At 37.1% G+C, this 16,298-nt stretch overlaps 1 protein-coding gene across 1 annotated transcript; it reads left to right on the top strand.

Moving 5' to 3' along the window:
* Positions 1-458: 458 nt before the first annotated feature.
* On the top strand, positions 459-10,085 carry LOC142343312 (succinate--CoA ligase [ADP-forming] subunit beta, mitochondrial-like). Its single transcript, XM_075395140.1, has 6 exons — positions 459-910; positions 978-1,147; positions 1,219-1,479; positions 6,094-6,285; positions 6,605-6,764; positions 9,668-10,085. Exons 1-6 carry the CDS (start codon positions 523-525, stop codon positions 9,829-9,831), a joined length of 1,335 nt encoding a protein of 444 aa, XP_075251255.1. The 5' UTR covers positions 459-522; the 3' UTR covers positions 9,832-10,085.
* The last annotated feature ends 6,213 nt before the right edge of the window (positions 10,086-16,298 follow it).

Raw genomic sequence — 16,298 nt, forward strand, 5'->3', positions numbered from 1 at the left:
GAATTTCTCATCTACTTCCTATAAGTAAGCAGATGAGCTTACTTATAGGAAGAAACTGAAAACTTTTTTATTCTGATTGTTTTATTTTGATGCACTTCGAGTATTTAAATGGTGCCGAAATCTATAATAATGATAAAACCTATAATATTCTTCCTTTATAATAATAACAATAATAATAATAATAATAATAAAATCAGGACAACTGATGGGTTGAAAAGCTTTTTAAGAAATATGATTTGCGTCTTATGTGAGAAACTTTTTGCGTCTTATGTGAGGCTACAATAACTGTAGAGACTTGAAGAAACTGATCTTTACGTAATTAAGCATAAACTTCGAACCACTCAGTAAACGGGTTTTATGCTAACCCTTGGATAAATTTATCCTAATGCTTCTATTCTTCTTATTATTCTATTAATAACTGGTTGGAAGTTTTCAATTACTTACCTTCAATCAGTGTGCAAATTAATTATAACCCATTTCTTTATTCAGATTAGACAATGATCAGCTTCGATTAGAACAAAAATGAATACGTGCAAACCTTTGGTTTCCTTTTCGCGGTCGCTGCTGCGATCGAAGCATTTCGGAGGAATACAATCAGCAAGGTGTTTGTCGCTTCACGAGTATCTTAGTTTTGAAGTTCTTCGAGAGAAAGGGCTGACGTTGCCTAATGCACAAGTAGCATCTTCTCCAGCAGAGGCGAAGTCTATTGCGTCTAAGTTCTTGAGTGAGAACTCGATCGACGAGTATGTTGTAAAAGCACAAGTCCTTGCCGGTGGCAGGGGCAAAGGTAGCTTTGTCCCGAGTAATTTGCAGGGTGGTGTTAAGTTAGCCTTTTCCCCCAATGAAGTAGAGTCAATTTCATCTCAGATGCTGAATAACACACTTGTCACAAAGCAGACAGGGGCAAAGGGTAAGTTGAAGCCAAAAGCTGATATAATTGGCTGGCTGGAAATTAAAAGTGGCAATATTTTGTTTAGGACGCCCTTGCAATCAGGTACTTGTAGTTGAGAGGCTATTCAATCGACGAGAATTCTACTTCGCGATTGCAATGGAGCGTTCGTTTGGTGGACCAGTTTTTGTGGGAAGTGCTTCGGGTGGAATGGACATCGAAGCCGTAGCCAAGGAAACTCCAGATGCCATCATTAAGGTAACACGTAGATGAAGCTTACGTGAAAAGATTGATTTGCCTGTTATAATAACTCATTTTCGTGATTTAAGGAGCCCCTAGACATCACAACTGGACCTTCGATGGACCAAGCAGTTTCTTTTGCAGCGAGAGTTGGCATTCCAGATGCACAACAGCAGGAAGCAGCCGAAACATTTATCAAACTCTACGAAATTTTCATGTCGAATGACACGACACTTTTAGAAATTAACCCCCTTAGTTTAGACTACAATAAACGAATCGTGTGTATGGACTGCAAAATGAATTTTGACGATAACGCTGCGTTCAGAAGAAAGGAAATATTCGCTAAAAAGGTTTGTGCATTGTGGCACTGAAGTTCTTTGGTGAAGGGCATTTAATTGCTCTTGGGAACTTAGAAGCAATGATTGTAGTCGTGTGTATCTTAATGCAATGTGTTGGTGTGACAGTTTTTGACTTTTCATTTGTAGTTTTGCATGGTCTTAATTGTTTGGTCTTAGGCAGCTGAACTCCTTTGGGGGCAGCATGCTACTAAAAGAAAAAGAAAATCTGCATAAATACGTTTTTTCTTTTAATAGTGGTCTTTAAAAACCTCTATTAACGCCATTTAGAGACCCATACAGAACTTAAGCCTCCTTCCTACAAACGTGGGTTTTCAAGATTGAGCCCGATACAACCTTTCGAAAGCAATTTGTCTCTCGGTAGTTAGTGGTGTGCAATAGCCGCACAGCGATAGCTGGGGCTATTATTGGCCTTCTCTTGGTTTTTATTTCGTCGTCAAGATTTTTGTTACGACCATATGACGTCACAATCACTTCTAATCGGCTTTTGTTTATTGGTTCATGCAATTTCAAATGAATTGCGTGCGTTCGTGACGTCATTTTTACTCTTATTGGAGCAAGTTTTTTTAATAGCCGCACAGCGATAGCTGGGGCTATTATTGGCCTTCTCTTGGTTTTTTTTATTTCGTCGTCATGATTTTTGTTACGACCATATGACGTCACAGCCACTTTTTGTTCATTCGTTCATGCAATTTCAACTGAATTGCATGTGTGACGTCATTTTTCGCTCTTAGTGGAGCGAGTTTTTTTGTTCATGCGCGTGATTAAATTTTTGGTCACACTTGACTTACCTCACTCTCAAAAATGACTTCCTCACTTTGAAATTGACTTTTATTTACTTTAATTCAAAGAGATAATGTCAAATTGGTGTGTTGTGTGTCACTCTAAATGAAGGTTATTTGAGATCAGCTAATAGAGGCAGCAATAACTTATACAGATTTTCAATCAAAATATAACAGATAAGCATTCAATGAAAAGACGAATTTTTTTGGTCTGTTTTTTTTAGACTGCCGATCTACGAATCTATTGCGGCTAATTTCTGGCAATCTGCCAGCTATGTTTTGAATGTTAGTCGGTTATTTTTCTTTTACCCAGATTTTCCACCGCAGAACTAGATTTTTAGTTGCACTTGAGAAATGCCCGGGGTTCGACCAGTCGGAATTGGCGAGGTTTTAAGACAAGTTATAGGTAGGGGTTTGTTAAGTGCGTTAAACGAGATCTCCAATTAGCTGGGGAAACTTTCAGCTGTGCCTTGGACAAAAGGTTGGCATCGAGCATTCACTTCATGAGCTCGTGGACGCTTAAATATTTTTGCGAAGCTAACGGCCTAAGAACCTCAGAAAGTTTTGTCGGTGAATATATACGGCAGTCGGTAACTCGTATAAGGCACCATCAGACCTGTTTATTGATTAAGAAAACTTAAGTCCCAAGAAGACACAAATCAGTTCGAATCGTACTAGATGAGCTTAATGAGCAATAATGCCGTGCATCTGTTTATAATGTAATCAACTGTCATCTCACTTCAAAATCTGAATGTGTTCAGAAAGCCAATAAAGTTCTGGGATATGCTATTGATATTATCGATTGTCGTTATTTCTGGGCTCAGTAATTGTTTCTGATGAGAGCGGCAATAATTTCGTGACAAAAAATATGATGAATTACTACGGCATGCTTAGCAAAGTTGCCAAAATATGAAGGCGTCTCCCCAGATTGTACACAAATCTTTCACAAGTGAACTACATCACAAGATGTTCATTGAAACAAGTATTCCAATTATTGAGAATCTGCCGCGGGAAGCCGAAAGCATAATTTAGAGAATTGTTTCTTTTAATGGTTTAACTATCTGTCTTACGTTGATATTATTGGAAGGTTTCCTCTCTTCTGTTCAGAGAATTCAGAGATTTGATCGCCTTATATATAAATGGAATGCCTAAAATTTCCATCATATTTCGCATGTGGAGAAATTTTTAATGTAGCGTGCGCTCTTCATTACCAAAGAAGCCGATTCGCATACTAGACACGATGACATGAGTGGCTCTTTTCTCAACCCGCTCAATGAAGTTTGCGATGATGTCAAACTAGAGCCCTGTCTTTAGGCATTGCAAGGTGAAACCTTTGCAAATAAAGGTATCACTGCTTATGACGATGCTGGACCAGATATCAAACCCGATTGTTTGTTAAAATCACGGCTCTGAAGAACATTCTTCGATATGCATTTTTTAAACCCATATGCTAACAGTTGCCCAAGAAGTATACCGGATTCCTATAAATACCATAAGTCCGTCAAGAAGCTAAAAAAAGGTTAATCGAAGTTGACTAGGCCGCCTTCCGTCCGCTATTCTTCTCCTGTACAGGAAAAGCCGGCCCGTACGCATCAAAATCCATACAGCGATTGGCTACCAGGATCAGCGATAAAAAAGATTTGTATTGGGATGTGATCACTTACAACAGGACAATAAGTTTCGCGCTTTTGCGTAGCTCAATACCCTACCACAGTGGCGCGAGTTCCCGGCGTCGGCGTCTTGAAGTGTGGCTCGGTCGATCGAAATTGTTATAGATGAAGGGCGGCTGCTGTCCTAAATCTGTCTTAAAATTTATTTCAAATATTTATTCAAAATCTTTAACTAAATTTTGATTGCTATTTTGTCTATTGTTCATTGTTCTCATGCTTGTCTCCTTCGCCTGCGATGCTTTATGTTTTTGAGTATTGTCAGGAGTTTTAATTACCTTCCTTTTTTTACTCACCCAAAACCAGATGGAAAAGAACCGAGGAGAATGTCTCTGCTAAGAAGGTGTTCGACATTTTACGAATATGTACTGACAAGACCTTAACGAAGAAGCTTCTGATCCATATGTGCTCCACTCTCTTCCACAGAAGCTACAATGAACTTGGCAGCTGCAGCTGGAAGGCTTTCTACTCTTGTTTTCTTGCATCACAATAGTCGCTCTAGCTCCTCGATTCCCTTCCGATGAAAAACTCAAAACCCATTTGATAAAAAAAATAATCAGTTTCTTCCAATGGATAAGTTCGTGAGGTATCAGATTCAAGTCAGAGGTCAATTTAAACCATTCTTGTGATATTGCATGAGACGCACCTTCCTCTTTATGGTGGGAACTTGAGAATTGTATTGACTTCTCGTAACGTTGTCATTTCTGAAAATCAACGAGCCGAGACATGCGGAAACATTTTGTGCATAATCTACCAAACGAGAGCAAAATTAAACTTTTAGTAGAACACTGTTTTAAGGGTAACCAGTGAATCCGTTTAGCATAACTTAATGCTGGAGTTTCAGGCAATAATCTAAAAAGTAGCCGACATGCCGAATTCATTAATCCCTGAAATTTCTGTTCAAGATAGGCAGTTAGTCCGAAGAAAGGAATTGGAGTAATCAATACGTGAAAGAATCATTACTCTAACAAGTTCAATCAACGAAATGTTGTCCATTTAATCTCTGATTGAGCAAAAATTTTGTGGGAAAAGATAGGACCTTGGAAGACATTTAGAATTACTTTGTTTTGAGAAAGGAAGTGTATTCTTTATGTTGATGCCCAGTAATTTGACGGTATTTGAAAACTTGTCCACGGAAAGGTTGATGGAAACTTAAGTCACGCAAAATCAAAAGTCATTTGAGAAGTGAAATAAAAAGAATGACCGAGAAAAGAAATTGCAAATACGGCAAATTGCAAAGTAAAAGTTTCGCATAAAAAACATCCGTTTACAAAAATCCCTTAAAACTTCGTTTGAGGGCATTTAAAACAATTTTGTGATATATTCTGTTTCACCCACCGTATCTGCCGTGTTTGCAATTTCTTTTCTCGGTCATTCTTTTTAATTCACTTCTCAAATGACTTTTGATTTTGCGCGATTTAAGTTTCCATCAACCCTTCCGTGGACAAGTTTTCAAATACCGTCAAATTACTGGGCTTCAACATAAAGAATGCACTTCCTCTCTCAAAACAAATTAATTCTGTATGTCCAAGGTCCTATCTTTTCCTACAAAATTTTCGTTCAATCAGAGATTCAATGAACAACATTTCGTTGATTGAACTTGTTAGAGTAATGATTCTTTCACGTATTGATTACTCCAATTCCTTTCTTCGGACTAACTGCCTATCTTGAACAGAAATTTCAGGGCTTAATGAATTCGGCATGTCGGCTACTTTTTGGATTATTGCCTGAAACTCCAGCATTAAGTTATGCTAAACGGATTCACTGGTTACCCTTAAAACAGTGTTCTACTAAAAGTTTAATTTTGCTCTCGTTTGGTAGATTATGCACAAAATGTTTCCGCATGTCTCGGCTCGTTGATTTTCAGAAATGACAACGTTACGAGAAGTCAATACAATTCTCAAGTTCCCACCATAAAGAGGAAGGTGCGTCTCATGCAATATCACAAGAATGGTTTAAATTGACCTCTGACTTGAATCTGATACCTCATGATCTTATCCATCGGAAGAAACTGATTACTTTTTCATTAAATGGGTTTTGAGTTTTTTTGAGTTTTTAAATGCTAATAATTAAAATAATAGTAACTTGTGATAATAATAATAATGATAATTTGTTATAAAAAAGCGTCGAGAAACAGTTGTAAATGAAGTATCTTGTAGGACTTCTCTCAAGAAGATGAGCGAGATATCAAAGCTGAGAAAGCAGACATCAACTATATTGGGTTAGATGGGAACATTGGGTGTCTTGTGAATGGGGCTGGTCTGGCTATGGCCACGATGGACATTATTAAACTTCACGGGGGAGATCCCGCTAACTTCTTGGATGTTGGAGGTGGAGCAACTGTTGAACAGGTAGGTGCTCATTAAAATCGAATATATTCTGCCCCTACTCACACTTGAATTTTTTACAAAGTAACTTCTGGTTAACGTTTGTAATGGAATGAGAAACTGCATTGGGGCGACGGAAAGGGGGCATACCATATGCGATAAGAATTATTATTTCAAACGCTTTACCATACAACAGTACGCATAAATGGGCTATGAATTTACGGAGATGCTAGATTTCATAAAAATTGGCGATTTTGACTTGAGAATTAGGAATTTAAAAATTGAGGCAAATGATCCATCAATAATCTCTATTTTCTTGCTATGATGTCTGCTGTGCCTTTAGGTTAAAGAGGCTTTTGATTTGATTACGAGTGACAAAGGCGTGAATGCAATTCTGGTTAACATATTTGGGGGCATCATGTCATGTGACGTCATAGCAGAGGGTATCATCAAGGCAGCCAGAGAATTGCAGCTGAAAGTTCCCGTAGTTGTCAGGCTGCAAGGTAGTGTCAAAATTCGTCTCTGGGTCTTTCAAGAATAGCTTGAGCTCTAAGATGTTTGCGTTTTAATTGATCACAAACGAAGCTTGTGGCAGTTATTTTTATGTTATAGCTGTGAGGCTGTAAGCTGAGCTGAGCTATGTTGCGGTGCTCTTGGCTTTTTTCACAGTTAAAAGAATTTGAACTATGTTGGTGCGCTGGCTTTTTAAAGATCTGTTCACACATTTTAATTATTTTTGAAGTCAGATTGGAGCAAAAAAGTGAGTGGTTTTGCGGCGTGTAATTTTTTAGCTCGAATTTTGAAGTAGAGTGAGAAAATGGTGTTTGAACAAAAATTCGCTTTCTCGCTAGTGGTTTTTTGTTCACATACTGTCATTTCACTTTCATTTTTACTGTTTTTTCGATTGTTTGGATCTAATTTTTTTCTAAATGTATTTCCTAATCAATCATTGTCCATTCTAGGTCGGTTTGTTTTTGTTTAGTCAATGAAAAGTCTTTGAATTGTATGTCTGGACGTGTGCTGCTAGGGGTGGACAAACATTTGTTTAAAGTTTTTCAAAAATGAGGGCTAAAATTTTAATAGCCGCACAGCGATAGCTGGGGCTATTTTTGGACTTCTCTTGGTTTTTAACAATTCAGAGTATTTGAATTTTATTGGGGCTCTGTCTTTAAAGATCTGTTCACACATTTTCATAATTTTTGAAGTCATATTGTAGTTATTTTGGTCACGCCGAAACAGGAAGTGGAGCGAAAAAGCAAATTTTTGAACAAAAATTTGCTTTCTCGTTAGTGGTTTTCTGTTCACTTGCGGCAATTTCACTTTAATTTTAACTCTTTTTTTCCGATTTGTTGGATCGGATTTTTTCTCAATGGTTTTTCCAATCCATTCATAGTTCATTCTAGGCCTAGTTTTTTTCTTTAAACCAAATTTTGCATTTCTCGTTTGTGGTTTTTTGTTCACTTTCGGCATTTTGACATTGATTTTCTGTATTTCTTTATTTTTTCTGATTTTTTTGTAAAAATGGTTTTCCCAATTCACTCATATTCCGTTCTAGGTCTCGTTCTTTTGTTTAGTCGATGAAAATTCTTTGAATTGTTTTTCAGGACTTGTCCTGCTATGTTTTTTTTCGTCAACAGGATTTCTGTTACGACTATATGACGTCACAATCACCACTTCAAATATGCTCTTTTCATTCGATCACGCAACTTCATTCGCTCACGCGTGCTTGACGTCATTTGTCACTCTTAGTAGAGAGTGTTTTGTTCATTCGCGTGATTAAAATTTTTCTTCACACGTGACTAACCTGACTCTCAAAAATGGCGTCCTCATTCTGAAATTGTCTAGTTTAATTCAAATAGATAGGGTCAATTGAGCGTGTGTCACGCTAACTGACGGGTATTTAATGGCAGCTAATAGAATCAGCACTACGTTGGATCAGCGTTTTAAAAAATGTTTTTTTTTAGTCTGTTTCTTTTACCATTTTTTTGAGACTGCAGATCTACAAAGCTATCTTGTGGAATCTGCCAGTTCTGCTATTAGTCCTGTGGTGTTTTTATGCGATTTATCGCTTGACCATTTTTTTGTACGACACTTTTAACTTTCGTTTTCAAAACAGGATAAAAAGGTAGCACCCGGAGGGCATTAAGTGGCTGAGCAGCTTTCTTAGAGCCTTGCGTTTTACTGGTTTCTAACTATGGAATTCACCGAAAGTGTTTGGACGAGACAGTTTCTTGGTGTGAAGGACGGTTTGAACTGTATTGGGGAACTGGCTGTCTAAAAGATCTGTTCACACATCTCCATTAAGTCAGATTGGAGGGAAAAGCGAGGGGGTTTGCGGCGTGTAATTTTTTGTCTAATTTTGAAGTAGTGAGAAAATGGTATTTGAACACCAACCTGTGTTTTGTTCACATGTGGCATTTTGACTTCGATTTTTAGTTTTCGATTTTTGATTGGATTTTTCTAAATGGTTTTCCCAATGGTTTCCTAGTTCATTCGATGTCTAGTTTTTTGTTGAGTCGAAGAAAATTCTTTGAATTGGCCAGGACTTGTCCTGTTTTGTTTTTTGTTTCGTCGTCTGACGCTTTTTTTGTTTTACATTTGTTCACACAGCAAAGATGATAGTAAAATTTTCTGAATGAATTTTTCCGCTCACTAACGGTATTTGCGTGCGTGACGTCATTTCTCACTCTCGTTAGTTAACGTTTTTTTAGCTCATTTGCGTGATTAGATTTTGATCCTACGTGACTTACCTCACTCAATAAAATGACTTTGCAATTTGCAAGTTTTATTTGAATTAGTTTATGGTCAAAGGAACTCATATGTGTAATAATTGTTCCTAATGAAAAGGCTACTGCGCAATGAATTTTAACAAAGTTTTTAAATTTATCGCTGAATGTTTTTAACATAGCTTGTGAGTGGCGCCGATAACTTTTTCAACTTATCTGTATCTGTTTCTATCTCTATACGGTACGCAAGTCTATTCTTTCGCAGCTATTCCGGCAACCTGTCGGCTATGGTTGGGCTTCTCGTGATCTGAAACGGTATAAACTGCTAAGGCCCGAGGGTATTGAGTCGTAGCGCAATCCTCGTAGAGCATTAGAAGTTTGAATAAATTCTCGAGGCCGAAATTCACGACAATTTTGCACCATGTCAGTTTTCTCAAGCATCATTTGCAACTAAATTAAGGGCTTAGATTTATTCACTCAGACCTTTAGCTTGATTTTCGAGCGTGTTTCAAACGTTTTCTTCCACAGCTCATTTTTCATTTGAAAATGAGTTTGGGACTATCGGCTCAAGTAATGTGATGACGGTCAAAAGATTAGATTTCAAAAGATGCAAGATAAACAGATACAGCCAATCTTAAAGAGTTGTCAATCTGTTTGGAAATATTTCCATTTGTGATTAGGCTCACACGAAGAAGCGGCTAGAGACAGAATAACGGCATCGGACCTCAAAATCATTGCTTGCGACAGTCTGGACGAGGCAGCAAAGAAAGTTGTCAGATTCAGCGACATTGTCGGACTGGCAAAAGAAGTCGAAGTTGATGTGAAGTTCAAACTGCCAATTTGAAAACTGAGAGCCCAATACCATATGAAAGTCATCGGCCATCATAATAACTGCAAATAAACACTAGAGTAGAGAATTATTCTTGTTTGTGAAGCTGCTAAATAGTAACGCTGTATTATAGGTTACATCAATTGCTCTAGCGACTAATTTTACCAAATGCGAGTGTTCATGAGTTCTCATTTTTGAGATAATCTATTTTAGATGTGCGGTAAAATTACTCATTAAAACTAATTGTGAATAGATTTTTTGGAGTACTACGTTATTGAATGATACTAGTTTTTTGAGAAGTAAAAAGCTGCGCGTGGTTGAAAAATTGAGTAGTCGCTCGAGACTACTGAATTCCTCGTGGGTTTATTTCCACGATGATTTTTGTAATCATTTCTTGATTTAGTAGAAAGTAGTTTCCTAGTGCAAGCGAATCTTGTTGGGGCTTATTTCATACTTAAACGGCCAAGAACATAACGAATAATTCGGCAAATTAACCGAAAGTCCACTCTCATGATCTTTTAAAATATTGAATACTTATATCACATAATACATATAAGTTAGCCTATTAAAATCTCCAACTGACGAGGAAGATGCAAAAGTTCCCAGAAATAAAACAGCTAATAATTCAAAGGAGAAAGGTTTTTGTAAACATGAAAACAACAAAAAGGAGAGTTCATGATCTTTTAAAATATTGTATAATTCATATCAAAAGTTAGCCAATTAAAGTCTCCAACTGAGGAGGAAGATGCAAAAGTTCCCAGAAACAAAACAGCTCATAATTCAAAAGATAAAGGACACAAGGGCAAAATCTCGGATTCTTATAAGCGTTTGGAAGTCAAAATAATTTACCTAATCAAATGAGACTTTTAAGGGTTAAAGATTTAAGACGTTCTTTGTTAACATGAAAACAACAAAAGGGAGAGATCAAATAATTTTTTTCCTCTCGAAAGAAATTAGCAGGAAATATCGTAAACGTGTAACGAAATAATTTGAAAGAAAGGTCAAAAGCAAATAGGCTAAAAATTTAAGATGTTCTTTGCTAACATGAAAACAACAAAAGAGAGAGTTCAAATATTTTTCGGTCTTGAAAGAAGTTAGCAGGATTTATTGTAAACTTTTGTCTTTTACGCAAAAGTTTTGCTTGAAATTTTTTGAGCTTTGTTCTAGAGCAATTTTTGACTTCTCAATTGACTTGAAGTAGTTGCTCGAGACTTGTGAATTCATCATGTGTTTATTTCCACGGTGATTATTGCATTCTTTTCTCGATTTAGGAGAAAGAAAAGTCGTTTTCTAGTGCAAGGGAATCTTGTTGGCGCTAATTTCAATCTTAAACAGCCAAGAAGATATAACGAATAATTCGGCAAATTAACCGAAAGTCCACTCTCACAATCTTTTAAAATATTGATTACTAATATCAAAAGTTAGCCTATTAAAATCTCCAAATGACGAGGAAGATGCAAAAATTCCTAGAAATAAAACAGCTAATAATTCAAAGGAGAAAAGTTTTTGTTAACATGAAAACAACAAAAAGGAGAGTTCATGATCTTTTAAAATATTGAATAATTTATATCAAAAGTTAGCCAATTAATATCTCCAACTGAGGAGGAAAATGAAAAAGTTCCCAGAAACAAAACAGCTCATAATTCAAAAGAGAAAGGACATAAGGGCAAAATCTTGGATTCTTATAAGCGTTTGAAAGACAAAATAATTTACCTAATTAAATGAGACTTTTAACGGTTAAATATTTAGGACGTTCTTTGTTAACAAGAAAACAACAAAAGTCAGAATTCAAATATTTTTTCCTCTTGAAAGAAGTTTGCCGGAATTATCGTAAACGTGTGTCTTTTACGCAAAATTGTGCTTGAGTTTTTGAGCTTTGTTCTAGAGCATTTTTTGATTTCTCAAGTGACTTAAAAAAGTCGCTCGAGACTACTGAATTCCACGTGGGTTTATTTCCACGGGGATTCTTGCAATCCTTTTTCGATTTAACAGAAAAAAGTAGTTTCCTAGTGCAAGTGAATCTTGTTGGGGCTTATTTCAACTTAAACGGCCAAGAACATATAGAAAAATCTTTCGGTAAATGAACTGAAAGTCCACTCTCAGGATCTTTTAAAATATTGAATGCTTCATATCAGAAAGTAGCTTATTAAAATCTCCAACTTACGAGGAAAAGCAAATCACCAAATGACGAGGAGGTTGCAAAAGTTCCCAGAAATAAAACAGCTCATAATTCAAAAGAGACAAGACACAAGGGCAAAATCTCGGATTCTTATAAGCGTTTGGAAGACGAAATAATTTGCCTACTCAAATGAGACTTAGCGGCTAACGATTTAAGACGTTCTTTTTTAAACATCAAAACAACAAAAGGGAGAGTTCAGATATTGTTTTTCCTCTCTAAAGAAGTTTGCAGGAATTATCGTAAACGTTTGTCTTTTAAGCAAATGTTTTGCTTGACAGTTTTTAAGCTTTGTTTTAGAGCATTTTTAAACTTGTCAAGTGATTTATTCATGCTTGCTTTCTTCATTTTGAGTGGTTTCAATTGGTTGCACTCGTAAGTAAATTTGCTTCTAAAATAAAAGTGATTGTAGTATAGGATAGCATAGGTGCCTGATAGCAGTCTGATTAATGCTGTCGAGGACTCTGGGGGCTATGGTTCGAATCCGGGCCTGGAGTCTTTTTTGCACCCATATAGAAAAGTTTATCTAGAATACAGCCCCTGAATCAAATTGCGCCACCTGTCGGTCGAGAGCAACATGCCGGACATTAGCCGATTTGTGTTTTCTTTTAGGGGGCACGCTGCCGTACAATGTTTCTACGTTTATAACAAGTTAATCGATGAGCTTCTAGATATGGGAATTTTCAACCCAACATTACATTCCAATATAAAGGTTTTTAATTGCTCTCACGCTATTTATAGCAATTATATTAGTCTTGTGAACTTTTTATGCAGTTTCTTGCCTGACCGATTTTTCTTCTGACCCAATTGATTTTTCGTCCTCAAGAGCAGGATACTCAAGTAACGCTCTGAGGGAATTAATTTCTCCTAGAGCCTTACGCCGAACCAGACTCTAAAATGAGATTCACCAAAATCGTGTTGAGGCGGCATTTTCATTGTGTGAAGGGCGGTTCTTAACCTTGATGGTGTGACAAAGTCATACCCCCACTCAATTTAGCCACCATCAACACACACCTCCAGTTCACCCACCTCTACCTGGCGGTTTTGACCCCCTCTTGTCTCCAGCCCTCCCAACCCTACACCTATCACTTGACCCCCCCCCCCCCCACACACACACACACACACACCCTCCAACGCGGTGAGTTATGTTTTTCTATAATCATTTCTCGCATCAACAGCCTCAGAGAACAATTTTTCAGGCATGGATGCAAGCAATCTTGGAGTGGATTTTAGGTTCTAACTTAAAAGAACACAAAGTATAATAAGACAAGTTTTGGGGGTTTAATTGCTTTATGCTCACCATAAGTTTGACGACACCGGTATTGTTATGAAGAGAAAGTTTTTTCATAAAACAGGAGTTTTTCTCATTTTTTAATGAGAATTTTTTCACATTTTCCCTTAACATTAGTATTTGGAAATTTGTAGCAGTTGCAGTAGTCACGGTGATCTTTTCTTGAAGTTTTCTGTACTAACAAATTTGGGATCTTTTCCGTTTATGCCCCCCCCCCCCAGCTTAGTGGGTGCATATTATTTGCAACCCCCAGACGCACGTGCCATATTTTAGCATAATGATTTACCATGTAATGACATGTGCTCTGTAAATGGGGGGAGCAAAACGTACTGGGGGGGGGGGGGCACAAACGGAAAAGATCCCAACTTTGTCTGAATTTTCTTTTTGCGTAACAATTTGACTTTTAACTAGGATAAACAGTATAAACACGGAAAGCGTGAAGTAAGTGAGCAGTTGTATGAGAGGTTTACTATTCTTTGTGTACAAATCGCACCGAACCTGCTCAGAAGTCAAGAATATAAGATTAGGAGTTTTTCCTGCAGCAACATTAATCAGATATGGTGTTAACGCTGAGCTCATTTTAATGCAATTTTGCAGTTGAGCACTTTTCCTTCTGGTGATTATATTTTTACAAACGTAAAGCCTAGAGGGCGCTAAGTTGCAGAGCAGCTTTCCTAGAGCTTCTCTAAAGTTAATGCAGCTGCTGAGAAAACTTATTGCAGCTGCTAAGAAATAGGTGTACTAGTCTTTGTCTCTAAACTTATTGCAGCTGCTGAGAAAACAAATTAATAGCGTGAAGCAACATTCATGATCTAACCGATCCAGTTTTGCTCGCACCCCCGCTATCACCCGTTCAACTCCAATCCTAACTCGCTCACGCCTTGAATAGACCACCCCCATGCTCCTGTCCAGCCTCATTCTTTTTTAAGCTTAATTATCCTTTTCAAGCCAAAATTGAAACTACCGAAGCTGGCTGCTCTCCAGTCGACTGAGAGCATATCGTGTGACGCTATTAAGTATTGTCCACTTTTGTAATTAAGTCAAGCGAAATAGTTCTGCTGCGCTACGCGATACATTTCAATAGTATATAAGACGATTTTTGTTAGGATTGAAAATTGGTAGGTATTTGGTGTACAGGACCTAAGTTCCTTTGCAATTTCTCTCCCCACACACATTTTCTACCCACACCTGTATTTCCGTCCCCCAAAACCCTTTAACTTCATGATTTCCATCCTCAACCTATTTCTATTGATGCGCTGTATATTTGTTGATTTTAATGAAGAAGTCAGAAGTGGTTGCCCTTCGCTTCCAATATTATCTTTAGTGAGAAATGTACCTTTGTTGACCATAATTTTTGTGCTCATGGCGCGTATTGTAATGTATACACACACACTCACACACACACACACACACCCACATATAAATTATATATATATATATATATATATATATATATATATATATATGTGTATATATATGTATATATATATATATATATATATATATATATATGTATATATATATATATATATATATATATATATATATATAAGAGCATAAACACTTTTGGCGTATCCTAGGATCAAAAACGGACCTTGAAACCTGCTGGACTCAGACAAGAGAATTTTTGATTTAATGCAGAGTGAAATTAGACATTTGACACTTAAGCACAATTTAAGCTCTTGTTTTGATATTTTCACCAAATTTTTTAAAAAAATGTTACAGTCACAAAAGCTCCAACTGATTTTTAATCTGTCACTTTAAGTGAGACCGAGATGAGAGTCATCCTCTGAAGGATGCTTTCGTGTTATGTCTGGACACGAAAGATGGGCTAGCCCTCTTGCAGGTTTGGATGTCTCATTTTAAAGCCTGGATTTTAGTGGGCATCAAGTTAATTTTGAATCAATATAGCTGTTACAAAAAAACCCATTAGTTCTCAAAGGAGTAAGTCCTCCTCTAGGTCAAACTTAAAGCACCACTAACACACACAATGACTTAGGATTAGTTGCAAGGCCTGATATGCCCTTGCTAGAGTAAGGTTAAAAAGAACTTGAAGTTATCTCCTCACCAGTGTCAGTTCACACACACACAAATAAATCAAAAGTAAGCCACCATAGGTTAGGGTTCTTTCTGCCTCGCTCAAAAAACGTGCAAACGTCACTTGTCCATCTAAGTATGTACGAATTTCACTGATTGGTGAAAAAGTTTAACTGTATTGAACTTCTGATTAATGAAGCATCACATCTGTATCAAACATAAACGATTAGTGATAGCAACAAGCACAAAAATAGCAAGCAAACAAAAAACAAAAGCATTAGGTAAGTACAAAAAGCAACAAACTCATTAAAATAATCGGCTTAACATAACAAAAACAAGAAATCGACTGTTACAAGGAAACACAGTGCAGTATAAACTTTGTAGAATAAAAGTTTCTCCTATCACAGTCAACACGCCAAACAATTCCAAGGCTCCATCAACAGCAAAGAACAGCCTCAAGCAACAACTTCAGCGGAAGGTGATAGAGTGGAACGCAATAAAAGAACTCTTCGAACAGCAAAGCAATAGTAATGAACGTCGAAGCAGACTAAGCGTAACTTTTGGACTCTTGAGTTGACAGAGAGATCACTTAGACAGAAATTGCAGTGAACTCAAGAAACTACAACTAACAAGTGAAGAATTGACAACACTTGCTAATGAATCTGCCGAACAAAACATAATCATGCTGAAATATAAGCAGCGAGCAAAAGCACACAAAACGGACGCAAGTGACACTGAATTAGGTCTTAACACATCAGCAGCGCCCTCCTCTACTCTACAGAGAAGACAGCATCTCATATGCAATAGAGCGATGAAATCTCAGTTCGCAATTTGCAGCAATCAAGATACTAACACTGCTGTCTCGTCCGACTCAGAATAACCTGACAGTTCCGAACCCCTTTTGAACATTGAAGAGAGAAGAAAGAACAGGGAGTTTTTCTCAGGGGCACTGAGAACAGACAAAAATCTGACTAAATT

This window comes from Convolutriloba macropyga, chromosome 7 (assembly GCF_964194025.1).
Source record: "Convolutriloba macropyga chromosome 7, txConMacr16.3, whole genome shotgun sequence".
NCBI lineage: Eukaryota > Metazoa > Xenacoelomorpha > Acoela > Convolutidae > Convolutriloba > Convolutriloba macropyga.